Here is a 22411-nt window from a genome sequence, read left to right on the forward strand (position 1 = left end):
TTAAACTTCTAACGCCACTTCTTCAAAATAGACTCGCCCAGGCCATGGTATTTTGTGGAAGAGCCACACTCAAGGGGCCCAAGAGCCGCATGTGGCTCGCGAGCCGCAGTTTGCCGACCACGGGTCCAGGGCCATGCAGCCCTTTGGGAATATTTTGGAGGAGGATGACCAGCCTCGCCCTGTTGCAGCCACCTTCAGCCCTAATGGACCGTGCAGGGGGTGGGAGACCAAAGCCCCAGCTCCCCTGGAAGATGCAAGCATGTCCCCTCTGGGAGGCAGGAGAGCAGGGATCCGCTTTTAAGGGACCTCGGATCTCCTGGGGCAGATGGTAAAAATGCCAATTGAGGAGTCCACCCCAAAGATTCTGTTTCAGCCTGGGGGTGGAGCACAAAAACATTCATGCTAAATGACTCCCCATGAATTCTGCTGCAGGTGTGGCTAAATAGTGGTTTTTGTGACAGGGATTTTGTTTTTAGAGAAACCCAAGTTCAAATGTCCTTCAACAACTTTCCATCCGTGTGGCCTTGAATGGTTTTTAAAACCTCTCCAAATTGTGCTTTCCTTAACTGAAAAATGAGCTTATTAATACCAATAATATCCTCCCCGTGAGGATGAAATACAAATATTTATGCAGAGGGCATAAAAGTTATAGTCACAGACTCCAGTGTGCACAGGTATAACTCGCTTTATTTATCTGCAGTTCATATTCACTCAGCCCGCGGCCTCGTATTTCCACTAAGAGCAGGAAACGGCAGCTTTGACATTCTAGATCGCTCACACAACTTCCAGCTTGAGAAATCCTCCATCTCTTTGGGGAAACTGCAGCCCGAATGGGGATTCTCTCCTCCTCTCGCTGGCTCATCCCCTGGAGATGATCTGTGTCCTTTAGGGGTTCAGTACCCTGACTTCCTCAGGCCTCCACATGGCACCTCTGGACCTGGCACCGGCATCTCCCCGGGGCTTGGCCTTCTTGCCTCTACCTGGGCCTCCTTACCTGGACCCTTCTCGTTTATTTGCTCAGAGCTCTCAACAGCTGCTCCACTGAGGTGTACCCAGCCGAATCGCTGGCTCTAATCATCTGCCCAGACCCCTTGCTCAACGATTATGTATCTGCTGCTCACGTGCTGTATTGGAATGGGCCTGACCTAGAGTTTTAATCACCACTGATCTCCTCCTTCCATTAGCTGGTCCAACCTCTGTTCTTTGACAGGTTGGATGAAAAGGGGGACTTGTCCTGATTTCACCCCGCTTTCTTCCTTGTCTGTGATTTATAGTAAAACCCTGTGTTCTGCATCCTGCAGGGGCCAACCCAAGGATACCCACAATCCTTTTCTTTTACAACAAAAGTCTGGCCCTTATGAATAAAAGTCTTGCTTTCTGCTTCAGATTTATCCAAATCCATTCAGCTCTCCAGTTGACCTCTTGCTTCTTGGGGGTACCTGCCCTTACCTGAGGACAGGGCACATAGACCCATTACTCTGCTCCCCAGTGGTGGGGAAGTCAAAAGGTATAAGGAAGCCCGAGGATGGGGGAGAGAAAGGGGTGATGTTTTGTATATACCCCTTTCTCTCCCTTACTAAAGTGCTTACTTAGCACATGGCCTGGCCTGAACTACCTGCTAAGTGCATGACCACCAGGATGATACGGGGAAGAGGAGGAGCAAGGATTTCTTCTCCCTGAATGTGCAGTGCTTGCTGTGCGGGCTCTGACAGGCTCTGACTCTGTGCTTCCAAGGCTAGGGAAGCCTAGGAGGGCCCCAGGAGGAGCAGGTCACAACCAGTGACTTGCTCAGTTTCATTTACGGGGTGAGTGGGATCTGCTGAGTGGGGCCTCTGAAATGTGCCCCTGCCCCTAACCAGCATGGGAAGTGAAGCAGGACGAGAAGAAGGCTGCCTCTCTGTGCCCACCTCTCCCCCAAGATGCTGGAAATGCCAACCCTGGAGACCCACGCTTAGATCAAACATTGTCCCCTCCGGGGTCATCTGAAGAGGTAAATGCCACTAAGAGGACAATGTGTATGTTAGTAGCTCCTAGGGGGTGAGTTATCTGTTCTGGGCCCTGAGAACATTGCAAGAGGAGAAAAGACCTCATCCTCCTGAACACCTGGGGAGAGAAGAGGCGTTCCGAGCTGTCGTTGTCCCCTCCTCAATGCTGAGTCCAACGGGGTGGTGGCCAGTGCAAAGAGGCCACCAAGCCTGTTAAACTTGATTTATTTTCTAAGGGGTCTTGGCAGGGTTTTCAGGAAGGGGTGTCTAATTTGGGGTTCAGGAGGAGCCCCAGGCCTTGGGGAGGAGGATGACCTCTCCTGCTCTGCCCTCGATCATGCTGCTAGTAGGGGTGCCTGAGGGTGTGCTTCAAGATGGTCCGAATTGCCATCCACGTCTCCTGGGCCGTGGGGATGATCTGTGTGGCCGGTAACAGGAAGCCATAGCGCCCAGTGTCCCGGAGCTCAAAGCTGAAGGAGTACTTGATGCCACTGTCATAGGCCCAGTCGACGGTGATCCCACTGGCCACATCTGGATACAAAAGGGCAAGGAAATGCCCCTGAATGGAAGAACAGGGTGAGGCCACAAGGAAAGTGAGCCTGGAGGCCAGATCCCAACCCACCTCAGACCCACCAAGCCTCCCAACCCAGGCCTTAACTTGGGCCACACCCTGCTCACCCAGCCCATTCTCTGCCCGGCAAACCTTAAGACTACTGGGCATGGGATCTTTGCCCTCCAGGAAGTCTAAAGAAAGCCAGGCACTGGGGGCTGTGCACTAGTGAATGCTGTAAAGAAACAGCTCCCTGGTTAGGAAATCAGCTCTGGCCAAGCTAGACCTATGGCACTGCCATGACCAACCAGGCCCGCCAGACAGCCAAGAGCCTACACCTGCCCACCCCAGGTGGCTGTGGTGCCTGAAGAAGCAGCCAGGGGAAGGCTCACTCACAGAGGGTGGTGCTGATGCTGCCGTAAATGTACTTGATCCCGTGGACCTTGTACAGGGCCTGCACTGCTCTCTTGGCAAGATTGTACTGCAGGATGACATCCAGGGGGTGAGAGGCTGGGGCTCCCCACACCCCACACCCCACACACCCTTACCAGCTGCTGAGAAGCAGGGAGTTAGGAGTCCTGGAAGTTGCATGTGTAGATGGCTCTCATGACAAGGGAACACAGAACCTCCAACTTTGGACTTGATCACACATAAGACTGAGCTCCCTCCTCCTCCCTACCATGAGGTCACTTGGTCCAGACCCTTGTTTCAGAGTGAGGGCCTGAGCCCTCTGGGAGTCTGCCAGATGCCTCCCCCAAGCCCTAAGTGGCCAATCTCACCAGCTCCTCCTGGTTTGAAACAGGCTCCAGCGAGTGGCCATAAGGGTACATGAGCATCTGAGAGTAGCTGTGGATGGAAATCAGAGCCTTGATGTTCCCGTGGGCTGTGATGAAGTTCACAATGGCAGACACCTCTGGCTCCGAGTGCGGGTAGGGTCCATGATACGTCTCTGAGCATGGGTTGTCATTAGACCCATTTTCTGGAAGTCAAAGAAAACCCCCCAAAGGATTCAGACTCCCCGGATTGGGAGACACTTAGTGCTCACAAAATATCCATTTATTCCTTTACATTTCCCAGCCTCCTTTGCAGTTTGGTTGAGACCATGTGACTACTCCTGACCATGACAATGTGTGCAGTAATGATGTGTCACTTCTAGTTCGAGGCTGTTAAGAGCAGGCATGACTTCTTCACACTCTCTTCTGATTGTGTGTGGTTGGAAGCAAAAAACTCCAGATGGAGGAAGTGTCCTCCATCACCATCGGAAGAGACCTGCCAAGGAGAGTCACTGCCCACATTGGACTTTGTGTGCATGAAAAACAAACTTTTATTGTGTTGAGCCACTGAGATTTGGAGGGGCATTTGTTACTGCTGCATACCGTAGTCTAATACCACACTGCGACTCAGCAATTCCTGTAAGGAGCTCCCTGGGCTTGTCCTTGGGTAAGTCCTGACTGTAGTTCCTTTAAAGATGTGGACCTGCCTCAGCAGTCGCCTCCAGAGGAAACTCTAGGTCTCCAAGCCCAGCTTCCCCTTCGAGCAATGACCCCTTTAAGCTGACCCTTCATTACCATCCTTCCATTGCCATGGGGAAGGCTTGGGTCAGTTGAATGCTCAAACTCAGTGTCTGCTCAAGCTGTGCCACGGCGACAGCCCCAGGAGCCACATGGACTGGGGGCCAAGAAAAGAGAGACTAGATCTCCATAGTTACCTGAGGCTGGTCTGGGAACCACAGACACAACAAGTCTTTGAAATGTCTTCTTGGGGACCTAAATTCCGGGAGAGGGCAAAGAGGAGCTGTGCCTCTATTTTGTTCACAAATTTAATTTGTCCCCATCTCCTCCTAGATTATTTGCCCGCCTCCTCTTTCCCTCCTATTTTGTTTGCCTCCCTCCCAAAAGGCCATGCTGTGGAGGGCTGGGCTGGGCTGGGCTGGGCTGGGCTGGTCAAGATTTGTGGGTTAGAAACACATTTGGAAAGAACCATCCCAGTTTCTCCTCTCGTTCGTTCCCCCCTAAAATGACTACACACAAGCCCGGTCCAGAGGCCAAGGGTCCCTCCAATATCTGGAGCCTCCTGAGGGTGCCAGAGCACCCCTTTTGACCCCCAGGGCAGTAGACTGGCTGGAGAGCTGGGGGCTGGCCCATGGACCAGTTCAGATGCTGCTCTGGGACTGCAGCAAACCGCTCCTCCCCAAGAGTGCAGGTGAGGGCGGCGTGTGTGGGAGGGATGATCTGCAGATTACTCATCATGCAGCAGTTAAAATTAAGGTAATAATAAAACCATAAACAAAATCTTCCTGCCTGAGTCACCACCCCAGACACACTGTTATTCCTGGCCAGAGGCAATTCTATCACCGGAAGCGCATCCCCTCTTGGTCTTCAGGTCCTCACCTGGGGTGGGGACCCGAGCTGGAAGGGATGTGCTTGCAGGGAGCAAGGGCGTGAGGAGCAGCCCCTCGGCTGGAGTCAGCCAGCTAACAGGGGCCCTGATTGTTGTGTCTCCCAGGAGCTTCTGCACCTGCTACACTTGATGAATGACAAATAGCAACAGATGAGCAGAGCGGGGGAGGCTGAAAGCTTTGTCTGCATTTGCAGCCCACGCATGGAAAGCCGTTCCCCTGCCAACGACCAGGTGGCTTTGCCCAAATATGGAGGAACACTTCAGGCCATTAGTTCTGGTTTGAGCTGAGCAGAATAAACTAATCTTCCCCTGACCAAATGGGAATTAGCTGCCTGCCTCTCTCTGCCGCTCACAAAGCCCTCTGAGCCTGCCTGTTTCACAAGTACCTGCTAATGGATTCATTAGCTATTTATTTTTCCTTCTCTAAAAATGTAATTTGTAGCAAGGGGAAATCTCTGGAAAGACATGGTAAATTATTAAAAGCAGTAATCTTTGAGTAGTGGGATTATGGGAGCTTTTTGTCCCCTCAGGGCATTTCCCCCCATATATATATTTTTTTACATTGTGTGTATATTGATTTTTTTTTTCCTGTGGTGAAACAACAAACATTATTTTTTAAAGAAGTAATTTGTCTTTCTAGCCAGTCCGTCTCAGGGTCTGCGGGTACACACTTCAGCCAGTTCCAAGGGACGGCATGGATGACTGCTTGGGGCAGGTGTCTGGCCATTTGGAGGTGGAAATGCCCAATTTTACACAGTTGTGTTCCCTTACACAGGCGGTTACACACACAGCCTCAGATCTCAGGAAACCCCCACAATGTGGACTAGGGGGGCTTCTCTCTGGATGCTTCAGAGCTGCCCTTACTTTTCAATGAGAGCCGACTCAAAAAAGCCAGGTTTTTCATAGTGGCGGGCATCCAGATCTAGAATGTTCTATCTCGTTGCTTTAGCCACCCATCTGTGGATCTGCTTTTGAACAGCAATGGCACTGTCTCCTGTGGAGCCAAACCCCGACACCCCCAGCCACATTGGGGGGCAAGGGCTGTGGCCATGAAACCCCTCCTCTAGACACCGTCCTATCTAGACCCAGCATCCCACCCATTAACGTGCTGGGTTCCCAGGTCCACCTACTCATCCCTGGGCCTCAGTTTCCTATCCAGTCCCCATGCCCCTGGCATGGTAAGGGGATAATCAGGAAGAATACCAAGGAACTGGGAGGAAGCCGCCCACCCCTCCCTGGACTCATACTTTCCGGCAGATAAACCCCGCCATCAGCTCAGGGTTACAAAGTAATTGGGTCAAAAATAAAATAATAAAAACAGGCTCAAGTGGTATTGATGATAAGGAATTGGCTTATTCTATATTTTAAGTATTGTTGGTGATAAGGAATAGGCTTATTCTATATTGTTCTGGTCTCCCCAGAGGTCACAGCTCTCAGGAAATGAGTTTGGAGGCATTTTCTTGTGGCCTGCTCTCTTCAAGGAAGGCTCGAGGCATTTCAGGGGCATCAGAAACTCTGAGTTTTAAACAACCAGCAAGATGACCTTGTACCTCCTTAAGCCTTTCTCTGCGTATTTCGGATTTGATCTTTGCAGTGATGCTGTTTCCATGTTTCTCACGAGGGCTTAGCACATGTGTACATTTCCCACACGTGTACAACCTGTCCCCATACCTCACAGCCAGTCCTAGGCACGCGCTTGCCTGTCCCTGGCCATGACTCACTTGCATGAGCTAAATGCATTGCCTCCCAAGGTAAGAGTCACCGTAATCTGACTGTGTGGGAGCCCCCAGGTCCGGCAGATCGCCCTACCTCCGAAGCCTGACCTCCAGTTCCTGTTAAGATCCACACCAATGCAGGAGATTCCGGGTTGGTTGGACCTGTTCTTCCGCCACAAGCGGTTCTGAGAAAGCCCAGACGATGACCTCATTACTGAGCCCATTCCCAGGGTGGGAGCCCCTGACAGCCTGGCCTAGGAAGGAGGGTCTGGTGGGGCAGGGAGGACAAAGTGAAGGAATCTCGAGGGCAGGAGCAGGGGGCATGGGGCTGGACCAAAGCTGCAGGTCAGACTCTTTGCGGTTAAAGCCGGGGTGCAACAGGGAGCGGGGAGGACAAGGGCTGCGGCCTCAGTCCTGAGCAGCCCACCTTCCTCGGTGAGACTCCGCAAGGAACCCGAGGGGCAGGCAGGCCCCAGGGAACCTCAGCTCAGCTTCCCAAAGCAGAAGTGACCGTTCCTCCACCCACCCACCCCCAGAGCCGCTGACCCCCTCCCTCCCAGGTGCCCTCACCATGCTGTGGGTGAAAGCAAAGCCATCAGGGTTGGAGACGATCTCCAGGAAGATGTCCATGGTGTTCAATAGGTTTGTCAGGATGCAATCTTTGCCGTATTCGCTGACAATCTGCAAGAAAAAAAGCAGAGTTGGACCGGGGGAGGGACGGGAGGCCCTGCTGGGCTCTCCTCCGAGGGGGAGCAGGACATTTGCACAGCCAGTGGCTGCAGGCAGGGAGGACATCAGGCCATTAGGTACATCCTTCGAACAGAAGCAAAGGCTTGGATTTTAAGCAAATAAACGGCAGAGGCTAGATGGGAGCTCTGTGCTGCAAAAGACCAGCTGGCAGCTGTTCCAAAGGGCAGAGAGCACCCTGAGTTTTAAAGAACCAAGTATAATATTTCATCTGGAGGTGCCCTTAAATAGTCAAGCAGCCCCCGCCCCCTGCCCCAGCCCCCATCCTCCGTGCTGACCTGCTTGGCAGTCCAGATGCCGGTGGCGTGGGTGATCCACTCCCGGGAGTGAATTCCAGTGTCGATCCAGATGGCCTGGCGCTCAGAACCTCCGGTGCTAAACTGGGGAAAGCACCGGGACCCATACACGTTTGAACTGAGACAGCCACACGGCTGTCCCTGGGCTGCCTGGAAGGAGGCCCGGATGCATCCTCACTGCCTGGGGTGGTCCTAGATGCCCAAGATGGGGGGCTATGTGTGCAGGTTCCTGTGCGTGAGCCCATGAAGTGCACACGTGCTTGAACCCTGGCAGCGCAGTACTGCTCCGGGGGAGCAGAGTGATCCCAGAAGCACAGGAACCTCCCCCCTCCCGCCTGTAAGCATCGTGGACACTTCTGGTGCTTCTCCAACCTTAAAGGTATGAGAATCCCCCGGGGATCTTACTAACATGCAGGTTCTGACGCGGTTTGTCTGGGGGGAGGGGTCTGAAGCGGGGCATTTCTAACAACCTCCTGCGGATGCTGCAGCTACGGGTGCGGGTGTGAGGACCACCCTCTGAGTAGCAAGGTTTCCGACAACTAAAGACAGAACACGGAAGGCCCTGGGGTAGGTCACCGCGGGGACTGCAGAGGCAGGCCTGAGGTTTGGTGAGATCCCTTGGCCTCGGAAGAGTCCCCCGGGCACTGCGGAGAGCAGCAGTGCCTGTCTTCTCTGAGGCTGGATGTCCAATGCCCGGCACGGTCCATGCTCCTGAGTGCGCTCTGCGGCACATGCTAAGTAAGAGGTGCTTTCCGGTGGGTTCCACGCTCCACCCTATCCTGCCTCCTTCATAACCAAGGACACTGCCGCTGCTAAGTTTGCTCAAACTCTGTTTCCAAGGGTCCTTGTGAAGGGCTGGGAGGCCCCCCCACAGACTCAGGTCTACCGGTGGGGCTGCCTGAGCCAGATGACCTCAGTCATTTGTAAATGAGGCCTCTCTGTACGCACCTCTCTTCCCATTTAACAGATGAAGTAACTGCGGAAACAGGAAGAATGCTGATTCACCCACACTCATACCCCACATCCAGGGTGGTGCCTGCCACTCTGCCAGTCCACCTTCGTAGCAACCCTCCCACCTACTTCCTGACCCAGGACATGCCAGGCCACCACACTGTCACCTGTCCATGCCTACAAGGGCGGGTCCCTGATTACCGCAAACCCAAAGTGTATGGGTCACCTCAAGACAGGAGTATACACATCTGCTCTTTCCCTAAACTTCCACCCAGCCCTGGCCGGTGTGGTTCAGTGAGTTGGAGTGTCGTCCTGTGCACCGAAGAGTTTCACGTTCGATTCCCAATCGGGGCTCTTGCGGGAGGCAACTGATTGATGTTTCGCTCCCTCTCCCCCTCTCTCTCTTTCCTCTCTCTCTGAAGTCAATGAACACATCCTCAGGTGAGGATTTTTAAAAAATAAATAACAACCTCCCATCCAGCCACAACCCCACATGAGCTTAATCTCATGCCAGAGGCTCTCCCTGTCCAGTCTAGTGGTCAACACTGCTAGCTCTTACCTTCAGGACAAGAATGGATCGATTTTCAAAGCTGTGGCCAATCTGAATTTTTGAGACAATATCTGCATGCTCAGTGACGAAGCTGTCAATCCAGCTATATATCTGAAAGTAAGGAAGTTTCTCAGGTGGGCAGTTAAGCAAGAAGAGGGTGAACCCCAGGACCTCTCTGAATAGTCTCCTTCTCCCACCCCACCCTCCTTACTACTTTCCCACCTCTCATGAGGATCTGAACGAACCCAGATCAAAAACTAAAAGGAGACAACCTCCAGCCTGAAGGCCAAAGGCTGTGGTTGGCCTGGGTTCTCGGGCTTCTCACCACCATGCAGAGCGAAGACTTTGCCTGGAAGAACAGCATATGCTGACCCTACTCAGTGCTTCCATTCAATACATTTGACAGACCTCATAGACCTGGCAATGTTGTTTTTGGTCTCCTTGCTCCTTTTGGATTCTAGGCCACCTGAAAGCAGGGTGATTTATCTCTGATATCGGCATTGATGGGCTATAATAATTCATTCTCTTAGTCTTTCAATGCATGTCATTGAATTAACAAATACATGAAAGAACATGGATCCTCCATTACAGGCCTTGTGAATGGGAAGAGTGAAGATGAGGGTAATAAAGTGGACCAATAATGTCACACCCTTCCTATGGAAATGGGAGCTGTGCCTTGAGTTAGTTTCTTCTGAACTCTCCTTGCAGATTCCCCTTTATAAACAAGTCACAGTCAGTCATACCCGCCCTAACTGGCTGTGACTGTGATTATGAAGGCAACTCTGTTCTACCAAATGGCTCTCCAACATGCCTGGCTTCCTGCCCTTTCTACACTCTGGTTCCCACTGCTGGGGCCACTTAACACCAGGAGTGGCTGTGCTGAGGTCAGGACCCCTGGACCCCTAGCCAGAGCTAGATAGGAAGGTGCCTCTACCTGCTCCAATCTGGCCAGTGACGGTTCCTGCCTTAGTGTCCCACCTCGTAGACCATCACTCTGGCCCAGGACCTGCCATGGGCTGACTGTTGAGCCGTGGTCCCCTCGATCTAAATCCTGGCCTCTGGATCTCTGAAGCTGCCTGCCTAATGGACCTTCACCCAATGTCTGCTCCACACTCCCCAACTGCCAGTTCACGGTCTCCCATAGACCCCAGAGTCCTTCACTAGCCTCTGCCAGAATCTGGGGATCCCGAGGACCCACAGGGAAAACAGAGGCCAGAGCTTGACTAGCAGACCTACCTCCTCCAGGGTGTGGTAAGAGGAGTAACTGAAGCTGCTGGTGCTGCGCTCCAGCCGGCGGGATCTCGCCATGGCCTCTCTCTCCTGATCCAGCAGCACCTAGGTGACGGGGGCACGTGTCGGGAGGGAAGGGGTGGGCCGGGACAGGCATGCCCCTTCCGAGCCCGGCCTCAGGTGGCTGTGCACAAAGACAGCATCAACACAGGAGAATGAGCCACCATGAACATGAGCTGCAGGACAAGAGGAGACGCTGGATTTCTAGGAGACTCTTCTGCGTGACACGCTGGTGTTCACGATGCCATTTCCCAGACAAGCACAGGGCATGGAGCAGAGAGCCGTGTTCTAAGTCTGCCACTGCTGCTCACTTGCTGTGGGACCTTAGCCTTTGTTTCCTCGACTTGATCACTGGGACAGCAACACCTGCCTTGCCCATTTCATAGGATAAAATGTAATCCTGGATATGAACGTGTTTGGGAAAAGATGCTCATGTTCTACTGCCAGCATTGCTTTTGCCCTCTGTGAACATTTGGTTGAGTTAAGGCCTGCACTGAGCCATGAACTCTGACCCCCTGGGGAGCAGAGGGCTCCCCAACCCACAACATCCACTCTACCCCCAGGAAGTGGCCTAGGCCCGTGGTCGGCAAACTGCAGCTCGTGAGCCACATGCGGCTCTTTGGCCCCTTGAGTGTGGCTCTTCCACAAAATACCACGGCCTGGGCAAGTCTATTTTGAAGAAGCAGCATTAGAAGAAGTTTAAGTTTAAAAAATTTGGCTCTCAAAAGAAATTTCAATCATTGTACTGTTGATATTTGGCTCTGTTGACTAATGAGTTTGCTGACCACTGGCCTAGACAATTGGTGTCCAAGCCATTTAGAAAGCCAGTCCAAGTCATTATGATTAAAGTGCCAACAGACTTTCACTCACCATCTTAACTGCCCCTTAATTATATCTAGATATAGATATAAATATAGGTGTAGCCCTAGCCAGTTTGGCTCAGTGGATAGTGCCTCAGCCTGAGGATCAAAGGGTCCCGGGTTCGATTCGGTAAAGGGCACGTACCTTGGTTGCAGGCTCCTCCCCTGTCCCGGCCCTGGTCAGGGTTCATGCAGGAGGCAACCAATCGATGTGTTTCTCTCACATCAATGTTTCTCTCTGTCTTTCTCTCTCTCTTCTACTCTCCCTAAAAATTAATCAAAAAATATCCTCGGGTGAGGATTAACAAAATTAGATGATAGATAGATAGATAGATAGATAGATAGATAGATAGATAGATAGGATATATAGATATAGAGATACAGATCTGTACACATAGATATACATGTATATATATAGATATATCTCTGTCTATGTGTGTGTGTATACACAGAGAGTGAGAGCAAATACAGTATGTAAAATGTAAACAACAGGTGAAAAGTCCATCCTATTATTCTTGCGATTAAAAAGCGTTTTAAAATAATGAGAGAACGACATCATGAGCCAAGGACAGCAAGACAATAAAATGCCAAAAAAAATATATGAAAACGCTAACAATGGCTGTTAAGATAGAATTATTATGATTTGACACAATTTTTTTCTTTTCTCTGCTTTTGCATTTCGGCAACATCCTTATACTACTCCAATAAGTAAGATCTTCTAAGTGAATAAATAATACTAAAACTAAAACAGAAAGCCCTAAAGACGAAAATACCGTGGCAGCCCCGGAGCCTTCAGGCCCAGGGCTGCAGGGGAGCCCTCCCCCGGCCTGCTGCGCGCCGGCACTGCGGCCCAGTGGGCTCGCTCACGACCTTGCTCAAGTTTACAGGTTAGACTAGGACTGGAAACCCGTGTGTGGGGCTCATTTTATCGTCTTGTTGAGCACCGACGACATTGGAGGCAACTGTACTTGCAGTGCTTCCTGGCGGGACTGGCTGGGCTGAGGACGGTGCCAGCTGGGCAAAGGCTGGCTGCTGGTTGAGTGAGAGGTGGCGGGAGGGGTCCTGACCCTCCCTGGCACAAGCACCCCCCTGGGAAGTTCTCACAAAAGGAATTTGTCTTCTTCCCAGGAAATCAATGGAAATCTCAGCAGCCCCCCATGACCGATGTGTGCCGGGCACTGAGCCGGGCACTGCCAGCTGTGGGAGCAGCTGCAGGGGAGAGAGCAGGCCTGTCCAGGTCACCGGAGTCAGGCCCCTCTGTCCCTGCTCGGGCCCCAGCAGAATCAAGTTAAAGGGTCCATCCGTCTAACTTTCTGGGGACTGGTGGGGGAAGGAGCAGTAGGGGAAGGAGCAGGACAGGAAGAAGAAATTAGAAAGAAAGGACCAGGGGGCCCCTCTTCCCACACAGCCCCGGGACACCCACAGGAAGAGGGCTCCCACAGGCTGTGCTTTGTTCCACACAACAGCTTGGAGGCAAATGGGAAGTCGGCACCAAACTGCAAATCTCTTTCCAAATCCCCTCGCAGCCCTGTGAATGGATCTGACACCGCTCACACACTGGGAATGCTCAGCTGGGCCCCAATTCCAGGAACATTAATCTACCCTGGCCCGAAAAAGACACAGATGTTTGCTCCCCTCACAGGGCCCAGGGAAGGGGATGGGAGGGCTAAGAATGCAGTCTTGCCACAGGCTCAGGAATGCCTAATTACAGCCCTGTCAGGCTGCTCTGGGAGGAAAAGGAGAGAGAGAAAAACCTCAGAAGGCAGCCATTTGCCTCCCTGGAAGCCAAAACCTGACAGGGAAAGTAATACCTCAGTGTGAATTAATTTATGACAGGAGTAAGGAAGGATGGGGGACATTAAGCAAAGAACAGCACCTCCAGGAAGCGGGAGGGGAGGAGACTGAGGGCCCCCAAAAGAGAAGCTGACAGCGGAGGGAACTCGCTGGGCAGCGGGGCTCGGACCACAGACATGAAATGGACACAGCTCATAGAATCAGTGGGGTAGGGGTAGGGGTGGGGGGCCAGGGGGGCGCAGGAGAGGGGCCCTGACCCCGCTCTGTGACCACAGCAGTCCCTCTCCTCAAGGCCTGCCCTGCTCTTCCAGGCCTAACGTTTGCACTAGCAGCTACATGGCGGGTGGAAACTACAGTCCATGCCTATTCGGGGGAGGGAGGTACTAGGTTGGGGGTGTTAGAATGGACCCCCTTGGCAGATCAAGGCGAAACTCTGGCATCACTGCCCGAAAGGCAGCTTAAAACACCACACAAACAACAATGACAACCCCTGAGGAGGCAGATGGCACAGGAGCGAAGGGTGCCAGGCCTGGAGCAGCTGTCTCAGATGAGATCCCGACGCTCTCACTGACTTGGGCAAGTTACTAATTTCTCTGTCTTCATTACACGGGGGTCATGTTGTCACATACTTTAGCAGATGTTCTCATGAACATTAGAAGGGTTAATACGTCTAAAATGCTTAGCACATCGCCTAACATGCAGAAAATACTAGCTATGCTCATGACCGTGACAATGACAGGACAAGAGGAACTCTTGGGGTGACTCCAGGACTCTGTGATAGAGCAATCATTGCGAGGCGTGACCAGGAAATCCGGATTCCTCCCGCGGGGAGTGGTGTGTGTAGGACTCGGGATGGCAGAGCACTCTCATGAATGGTCACTGGTGTGAGTCAGCGAGCACCTGCTCCTGCCGAGGATTAGTCCTTCTGTCCCTGTCCCCTTGGTGCAGCCAGACTCTGCCTCTCCCTCAGGGCCTTACCCCCGATGGCCTCCTCCTTCCCTTGCCTTCTCCTGCACTCATCCCTACCTGTCCTCCTCTCCTCTTTATTTATTTATCATTTTTTAATCAATTTTTTAAAGCCTCACCTGAGGATATTTTCCCATTGATTTTTAGAGAGAGGGAAAGACAGAGTGAAACATCGATGTGAGAGAAACACTTCGCTTGGTTGCCTCCTGCACGCACCCCGACCAGGGGAGGAGCCTGCAACCAAGGCACATGCCCTTGACCGGAATCGAACCTGGGAACCTTCGGTCTGCAGGCCGACGCTCTATCCACTGAGCCAAACCAGCTAGGGCCCTCCTCTCCTGCCCCCCATCCCCACCCCAGCCAACAGCATTTCTGCTTTTGAATCTCTTCCAAACAAGTGTTTGTTGAGCACACTGAACACTAAAGATATGGTAGTCTAGTAGGTGATACAGACAATAAACAAGATAAGTAAGTAAATTACACAGGATAATAGAAGGCGGTAACTGTCAAGGAGAGAAATGATGCAGAGGAAGGAGGGAGGGAATTGGGGGAGTATGGAGAAGAAGGGTGCATTTTTAAATAAGGTGAAAAGGTGACATGTGAATAAGATTTTGAAAGCAATGAGGGAATAAGCCAAGCAGATAACTGCAGAAACAGCATTCTAACCATAAGGACCAGCACGTGCAAAGGCCCTGGGGTGTGAATCTAGTCAGGAAAGGGTCAGGCAAGTTTGAGGTACAGCAAGGAGGGCCGGGTGTCTGAAGCAGAGTGAGCAAGAAGGAAATAGTGAAGAGCATGGGACTCAGATCATGTAGAACAGGGGTGGGGAACATCTGGCCCGTGAGCCATATAAGGCAGAGAAATCATTTGATCTGGTCCTAACAAGGTATTAGGGGTGAGTTAATTAAATATTTGACCAAATCTAGCAGGCTAATTTTTAAAAAATATATTTTTATTGATTTCAGAGAGGAAGGGAGAGGGAGAGAGAGATAGAAACATCAATGATGAGAGAGAATCATTGATTGGCTGCCTCCTGCATGCCCCACACTGGGGATCGAGCCCGCAACCAGGGCATGTGCTCTGACCAGGAATTAAAACATGACCTCCTGGTTCACAGGCCGATGCTCAACCATTGAGTCACGCCAGCCAGACAAGCAGGCTAATTTTTAAGTTGATCATTTTGTTTTGTTCACGAATGATGTTATAAATATCCAAATGGCCCTTGGCACAAAAAAGGTTCCCCACCCCTGATAGAACCTTACAGCCATTTTAAGGACTTTGGCTTTTACTCTGAGTTGGGATGGCATTGAGGGTTTTAAACAGAGGAGTGATATAATCAGACCTGAATATTTTTAAAGGACCCGTGTGGTTGCTGTTTTAAGACTAGGCAATAAAGCCCTAGCCAGTTGCTCAGTGGTTAGAGCATCAGCCCTCAGATTGAAGGGTCAAGGGTTCAATTCCAGTCAAGGGCACATACCTCAGTTGCAGGCTCAATCCCTGTGCCCAGTCCAGACCAGTTGGGAGAGGCAACCAATTGATGTGTCTCTCTCACATCGATATTTTCCTCTTTCTAGCTCTCCCTTCCACTCTCTCTAAAAAGATCAATGGAGAAACTATTCTCAGGTGAAAATTAACAATAACAACAACAACAAAAAGACGAGGCCATAAGGAGATAAGGGTGGGAACAGGCAGGCCAGTTGGAAAACTACCCAGGAGAAAGCTGAAGGAGTGTTGGCCCAGGTGGCAGCAGAGGGATTTGCTGATGGATTGGCTATGGGATGTGAGAAAGGAGTCAAGCATGACTCCGACAATTGAAACGGAATTTCCTGAGATGAGAGCTTTCTGGGGAACCTTGGAAGCTCGGTCGGGACCTGCGAAGTTTGAGATGCCAGTAAGGTAGATGAGTCTGGAGCTCAGGTGAGATATGTGAGTCTGGCTGGAGTTGTGACCATGGGAGTATTCAGGAGGTTGCAGGTATTCAATGCCATGATCCTTGGCCTTGAGGGGTCAGTGAAGAGGTCAAAGGACAAAGCTGGGAAACAGGAAAACAACCTGCAAAGGAGCACGGTAAGATGGGCGACGCAGGCGGGTGCAGACTTCCAGGTTTGCCCACAGGAAGTGGAGAGAGGGGGTGATAGCTGGAGGCGGGGAAACGGACCAAGGGAGGATTGTCTTTTTTAAGGTGGCATAAATAACTCTATATTTGTAAGCTGATGGGAGTGATTCAGTAGAGAGGGGGAATTGGTGAAGCAATATTTACACGAAATTGTGTTTTGCTCTAGATGCTCAGAGCATGGGTGATTTTTGTTGTCTCCTTTGTGCTTTTCCCTATTTTCCAAATTACCGAACATGAATATTTATTAATTTTGTAATCAGAAAAAAAGCCATCAAAATCCACCGAGCTGATTGCTCAAGTGAAGCTTCTCCACGGTGACTCATCTACAGGAAAAAACAACAACATCCAAAGGGCTGACAAGAACGAGGAGGTGAAGAAAAATTAAATGCAAATAGAGCGCACTCAGAATCAGATAATTCCTTGCCTGGCCCACTGCAATTTCCTCACCACCCTCCCTCCCCTCCCTGCTCCTGTCCCCAACTCAACATTGTCCCTGTCAGAGGGGTTTTTCTTCAATGCAAATCTGACCGTGTCAGAGACCTCCCCTGGCTCCCTCACCGTTTGGGGGATAAAATCTTGACCTCTTCACCCTGCAGAGGATGCCCTTTGTGATCTGGACCGGCCGCATCGCCAATCTGGGGCCCCTTTCCCCTCCCAGTCCCCCCTCTCCGCTCTTCAGCCACACCGTAATTACCGCCTTTTCAGAGCAACTCGCAGGGCCTCTTGTACCCGCTCCCATAGCAACCTGCTCCACTCCCTCCGTGCGCTCATCCACTCCATTGTAATCACTGATTCACTCCCTCCGCTCCCCGCCCCCACGGCACTCAGCTCCCTGGATACAGACCAGTTCTCATCTTTGTATTTCCAGCACCTTGCCCGATCCCCAGCACACAGGAGACGCCGCTGTTATCTGTGCGTTGAATGAATGAACCCGCCTCTTCTATCTCAAGCACCCCTCTGATCATGGGGATGTGGGGTGGGGGGACACTTCCCTCCTCAAACCTCCCCAGTGCCTCTGGCCAAAGTGAAAGCCTAGTTCCGTCAAGCAAGCTCACCCTCTGTCCTTTCCTTCTCCCATCTACTAATTCAGCTAGCACTTATTAAGCCCCAGCTAGGCGGCAGTCCTAGCGTGGGTTCTGGGGCATAGAGATGGATAAGGAGCGTGATCCTGGGCCTTGTGGGGCTCAGGGGAAGAGGAGTCCCTCTGGGCCTGCTCTTCCAGAACCTACCAATAGAGCAATTCAGCACACAGTTGTTGAGGGCCCACCACGCAGGAAACACTGCGCCAAAAGCTGGGGCTGAGAAGATCCAGAAGACAGAAGAAATCGGGCCTCGGCGTTAATAGCTGGAACATCAGACTGGAGGCCAGAAACCTGAGTGGTGCAAATCCCTTCCCCTCCTGTTAGCGCCTCTGAGCTTTCCTCCGCCTGGACACCTTTCCCCTTCATCGCCACAAATCAACTCGGCACAGCAGCCTCCCCCACCCCAGCTCCCTCTAAGCCAAAACTGGATCTCACATCTGACAATCAGAGCTTGATGTGTTGCAGACAGAGCGAGTTGGTGAAAATCCTGCCTGGCTGGGTTAGGCCTGAGAATCCTGGGCATTTTACTGAAAATGAGTAAAAATCCCCCCCCCCAACCCCCCACCTCCAGGGACTCTGGAGCTGGGGACCACAGTGAAGGGGGTGGGGGTGGGCAGGAGGAGGTTACAGACCGACAGAGAGAGGATGGACCAGCTTCAAAGGAGCTGGGGGGGGGGGGGGGCGGGCAGGGCTCAGAGGTGCCTCTGGAGCTATTCCTGATGTGCAGAAATCAACAGAAACTTTTTAGAGACCTTTTCATATCTGTTTGCCAAATGCTGCGGGGTTTCCAGGGAGGAGAAGGAGCAGGGACATGCAAACTTCAAAACGCAGGCCTGGGCTACAATGGGAACGGAGCGCTGCCTCTTTTGATGTGGTGGCCTCTCTTGTCTGTGGGAGTTTCCCCATTTTTGTTTGTGGGGATTTAATTAGAGAAATAGCCCACCCCCCACATGTTGAGCGGGAAACAGATGTGCCTGATGAGGATAAAAGTCTTTGAATGGACCTAAGTGCCCCAGCCCTGTGCTTGCCTGGGAACGGAATGTCGCCTAATGCGTTTATCCCCTGGCATGTGGTGTCAAGTGTGCGCGCCGCGGGAGGCTCTGTGTTCCCACACTCCGGGGAGAGGCGATGAGCTGCAGCGCAGCGTGTTTGGGAACGAACCTCCGGGGGTACCACGCTGCAGGTACCCCACGGCCTCTGCAGAGGGTGCCCCACACATCGCCCCGGGGAATGGAGGTCCTTGAAGACAAAACAACTGAAGTAGAATTGCACCGTGTTCAGAAAAGACCCTGGAGGGGGCAGCCACCAGGGGGGCGTAGGGGGGAGCGGTGCCCAAGATGAAGTCTCTCCTCGCCCCACCCGAGGGCCGGTCTGCAGCCACTTCTCCCACAGCTCTTCCCCTGGGAGCATCCTGCCCGGCGGAGGGGCCTCGGACGGACGGAGAGCCCGGCGGTGGAGCGGGGCAGGGCAGCCACAGCAGGGCTCACACTGGGCTTCTCTGGAAGGAAGGGGTTCCCTGGGGACCGGAGGGGCAGTCAGAAAGCAAGGGGGGGCCTCCAGAGCTACCTCTCCACGGTGCCGGTGCCGTACAAAAGCCCAAGCTACTTCCTCCGTCCCCCTTCTCCACGTTAAGCCCTGGATCTTTCTTCTCCACGTGGAGCCCGAGCCAGAAAGGCAGCGCTGGGCAGGACCTCACCTGGATGTCCTTGATCATGACGCTGTAAGCAAGGCCGTGAGACTCCAGATAATCTTTGATGTCTTTCAGTTCAGAGAAAGGAACTCTCATGTCCACAGGGAGGCTGGGCCTGGCCGGGCCACGCCAGAAGTCCACCTTGTTCACAAAGGAGAGGAAAACGGGTTGCCGGTATCACCTGTCCTTACACACGACCCTGTAGGCGCCCTGGAAAACCGGGTGATCTCGTACAGAGAGGCAAGCCCCCCCCCCGCCCCCCCCCCCCCCCGTTCCCTGATGAAAACCCTAAGGCCAAGCAGAAAGATGCGCAAAAATAGAAACTCCCCAGGTCACTGAGTTTCTGTCCCTGAGTTGGGGCCCCTTCATCACCCAGTCTCCCCCCCGCAACGTGGCCCGAGCCCAAAGAGCCCAAAGCAGTTGCCACGAGAGACACAGCTCCTCCTCGGGAACATGAACGCGAACAAGAACGTGGTCAGAAGACAGAGACCTCACTGCCCCCAAACCTAGAGGAGGAGGCGAGGCCTCACCTGGAGTCCCAGGTCAGCTGAACGCCACGTCCATTTTTCAATTTATAAAATGGACGGAATTACTATAAGGCGTACGAGAGTGGGTTGGTAAGGGCACTCACACAAATCGGAACGAGGGCTCTGGGCCACATCCAGAAATATCTGGTTGTTTCAACAGCCCTCAAACAGAGTCCTTCTATTACAATCGTTGACGGAAATGTTTTCCATCGTGGAATACTCGCAGAGGACAAATGTTCTTGGAAACGAATGCTCATCTGACAGGGACGAGCCCAAATGAAACACACGTTTGCCAAGCGAAGCCCTTCCAGTTCTTTCAGTTGGCAAACAGATGTGTCCAGTCTGCACGCTGCATGGCATCCCACCCAGAGGCAGATGTGCCCCCCGCCCCGTGTGGCCTCAGGACATTTCAGCTGCATCCAGAGCGGCCCCCGCACAGGGTCCCCTCAGCAGCCCTATCCAGGGCAGAGGGGAAAGCCAACGAGAGCTGCCCAGCCTTCTAGGCAAGTGCTCCCTGCCTTTCCTGAAGAGGAGCCACCGTTGATTTTTCCATAGTTCTGTGATCTTTGGCAGAGCCATCAGAGAGCAGATTTGGGGCCCAGGAGGTGGGGGGCGGGGAGAGCCAAAGGTGCAAGCGGCTGTGAGAGAAGGGAGAGCATGTCCCCAAGCCCTGAGCGGTCCTCACCTTCTGGGGCTTCAGGCCCTCCAGATCCCTGAGAAGGCAAAGCTGCATCTCATTTTTAGCCAGGACTCGAAGAACCTGGTCTCTGGAAAGACATGGGAGGGAGGGGGGGCAGGGGGCAGAGGGAGCTGCTGAGAGGGGTTCCCGGAAGGCTGTGCTGCTTGCAGGAGGCAGCGTGGAGAAGACAGCGGGCTGAGGGGGCCTGGTAGGAAGGCTGGGGGGCATCTGGCCACGTGGAGGCTGAGGGACTGAGCAGAAGGACTTGTAGCTCTGGGAAGCATGCAAGTCCTTCATCCTGGGGCCAGCGATCTCTGCCAAGAACAGACCACCCAGGGGACCAAATAAAACCTGTTTGTGCTACTAATGAACCTAAGGACCAGACAGGGATAAAAAGATGGGGAAGGAATGAGGGGGATGGAGGAAGGTGCAAGAACAAGAGGACTAAAGGGAGAAAGGAATGGGGTTCTAGGAAACTGGGGTTACAGGAACAAACAATGGCCCAAGTGCTCTTCGAAGATACAGCTGTCCCAAGGCCACGGTCTGTCTAAACCTGGTGCCCAAACTTCTTTCTCCCAAGAGCGTGGGACATGGAAGGGGAGGTTGGCCTCACTCTGCCTTCTGGGGAAACTGAGCTCCCTCCTGCCCACTGGAGGGAGTGGGAGGCGGTGGAACTGAGCAGCCTGCAGCGTGACCTCTAGGGTCTGATGCCTGGGACGGCGTTGGCTCCGTCCTTGACTGGCTCTGAGACCGTGGACAGTGGACCTGCTCTCTAAGCTTGTATCTTCCTCTCTAGTGCGGGGTCTTTGGGAGGTTGGGAAATCGTGTCCTTACCGGCCTGGTGTAGAATACTGGTGCTTGTGTTATTTAAAGGAGTATAACCCTACATCCATCTGTGGGAGGGTGTATAGTCTTTTGGGGGTTACTAACTTCTTTGAGAATCTGAGAAAAGCTATGAACCTTCCCCCGAGGAAAAACAAATACATACACCAAAAATTATGTATGATTTCATGGGTTCTTAGAGCCCTAAAAGCTTAACCCAAGAGCCCCAGATTGAGAATTCTGGGTTTCAGGCGGGACAATAATACAGCCGTGTGTCCTACCCTTGAGCACGGGGGTGGGAGATTGCGGAGTTAGAAGTGGGTTCGGGGTGAGAACCGAAGTCCTGACTCTGTGTGCCTTGATCAGGTCCCAGCGGACGGCCACCTCCCCACTGGGACACCCCGTCCCCGAGCGCCTGGCGGTCCTCCCTTCTGCTACGGAGCAGCCACTCACCCTGTGAAATTCATTCGGCCCAAAGCTGCTGCCAGGATAAAGCTGCAGACCAGGAGCGTCCTTCTGTCCACAGCGGGCAGCCCAGGGCCCAAGCCTCCTGCCGGGGCGCCCTGCATGCTCCCTCCTCCAGGCGAGCTTCAGGGGCTTGCGGGCATGGCCCAGGCCTCAGGTCCGCGCAGCAGCTGGAGGCCGGCAGCCCCGGCCGGAGAATGGGCGTCAGGCTCTCTCCGGGAAGGCCCAGCCACACACTGGCGTTGGGAGAGCTAAGGCGTCCCTTCCCACTTCTAGGCAAATCCTCTCCTGGAAAGGGGAGAGGAAACGGGGGAGGAGGAAGACAAGGCCCTTGGCTTTCTTTCTTCCCTGGAGGTTTACTGGGCCAGCATGTTGTGAACATCAAATCCACCATCTTGAAAGAAAGATAAGAGTAACTAGAGACCCAAAGAATCACTCCCTTCCTCCCTCCTCATTTAATTCTTTCCTTTCTGCTCTCCTCCCTCCCCATCCACTCACACTTTCCCTGGGCCATATCCTCCTTACACATCAGGGTGTGGACGCCATTGAGAGAACTCTGGGTTTAGAGACAAAGACCGGTGCTCACTTCCTGTCTAAAAGAGCTGGGGCACTTGACTTAATCTCTCTAAATCTCAGTTTACTCATCAGTCAAATGGGGATAATAACACCTCCCTTCCCTACCTCACAGGGTTTTTTTGGGTGGGGGGGGGCGCGTATTAGCAGAGACAACTTGGGTGAATTGGCTTGGCAAAGCCTTCAACATGGAATGTATTATTATTTCAAAGGCGTTAACTCTTAGTCACAACTGCATCTTAGGTCAGTACTCCAATTGCAACGGAGAAGGGGAAGAGCCTCAGAGAATGGAGAGGGGAACAAAGGAAATGTATTGTATGAGAAGGAATTCAGTGGAGAGTCCCTTTTCTCTG

General features: G+C 52.7%; 1 protein-coding gene across 2 annotated transcripts; it reads right to left on the reverse strand.

Annotated features, from left to right (window-relative positions):
* Positions 1-1981: 1981 nt before the first annotated feature.
* On the reverse strand, positions 1982-21589 carry CPA5 (carboxypeptidase A5; the record flags this gene model as incomplete). Of its 2 annotated transcripts, XM_079785555.1 has the most annotated exons (11): positions 1982-2516; positions 2932-3016; positions 3315-3514; positions 6745-6835; positions 7221-7331; positions 7676-7777; positions 9204-9305; positions 10431-10529; positions 18999-19133; positions 20205-20286; positions 21474-21589. In XM_079785555.1, the coding sequence occupies 11 exons, from the start codon at positions 21587-21589 to the stop codon at positions 2329-2331; spliced, it is 1311 nt and encodes a 436-aa protein (XP_079641681.1). In that variant the 3' UTR covers positions 1982-2328. The 2 variants fall into 2 exon arrangements, with proteins under 2 accessions (XP_079641681.1, XP_079641682.1); XM_079785556.1 differs by lacking the exon at positions 2932-3016.
* Between the last annotated feature and the right edge of the window lie 822 nt (positions 21590-22411).

Source organism: Cnephaeus nilssonii, assembly GCF_951640355.1.
Source record: "Cnephaeus nilssonii genome assembly, chromosome: 12".
In the NCBI taxonomy this organism is placed as follows: Eukaryota; Metazoa; Chordata; class Mammalia; order Chiroptera; family Vespertilionidae; genus Cnephaeus; species Cnephaeus nilssonii.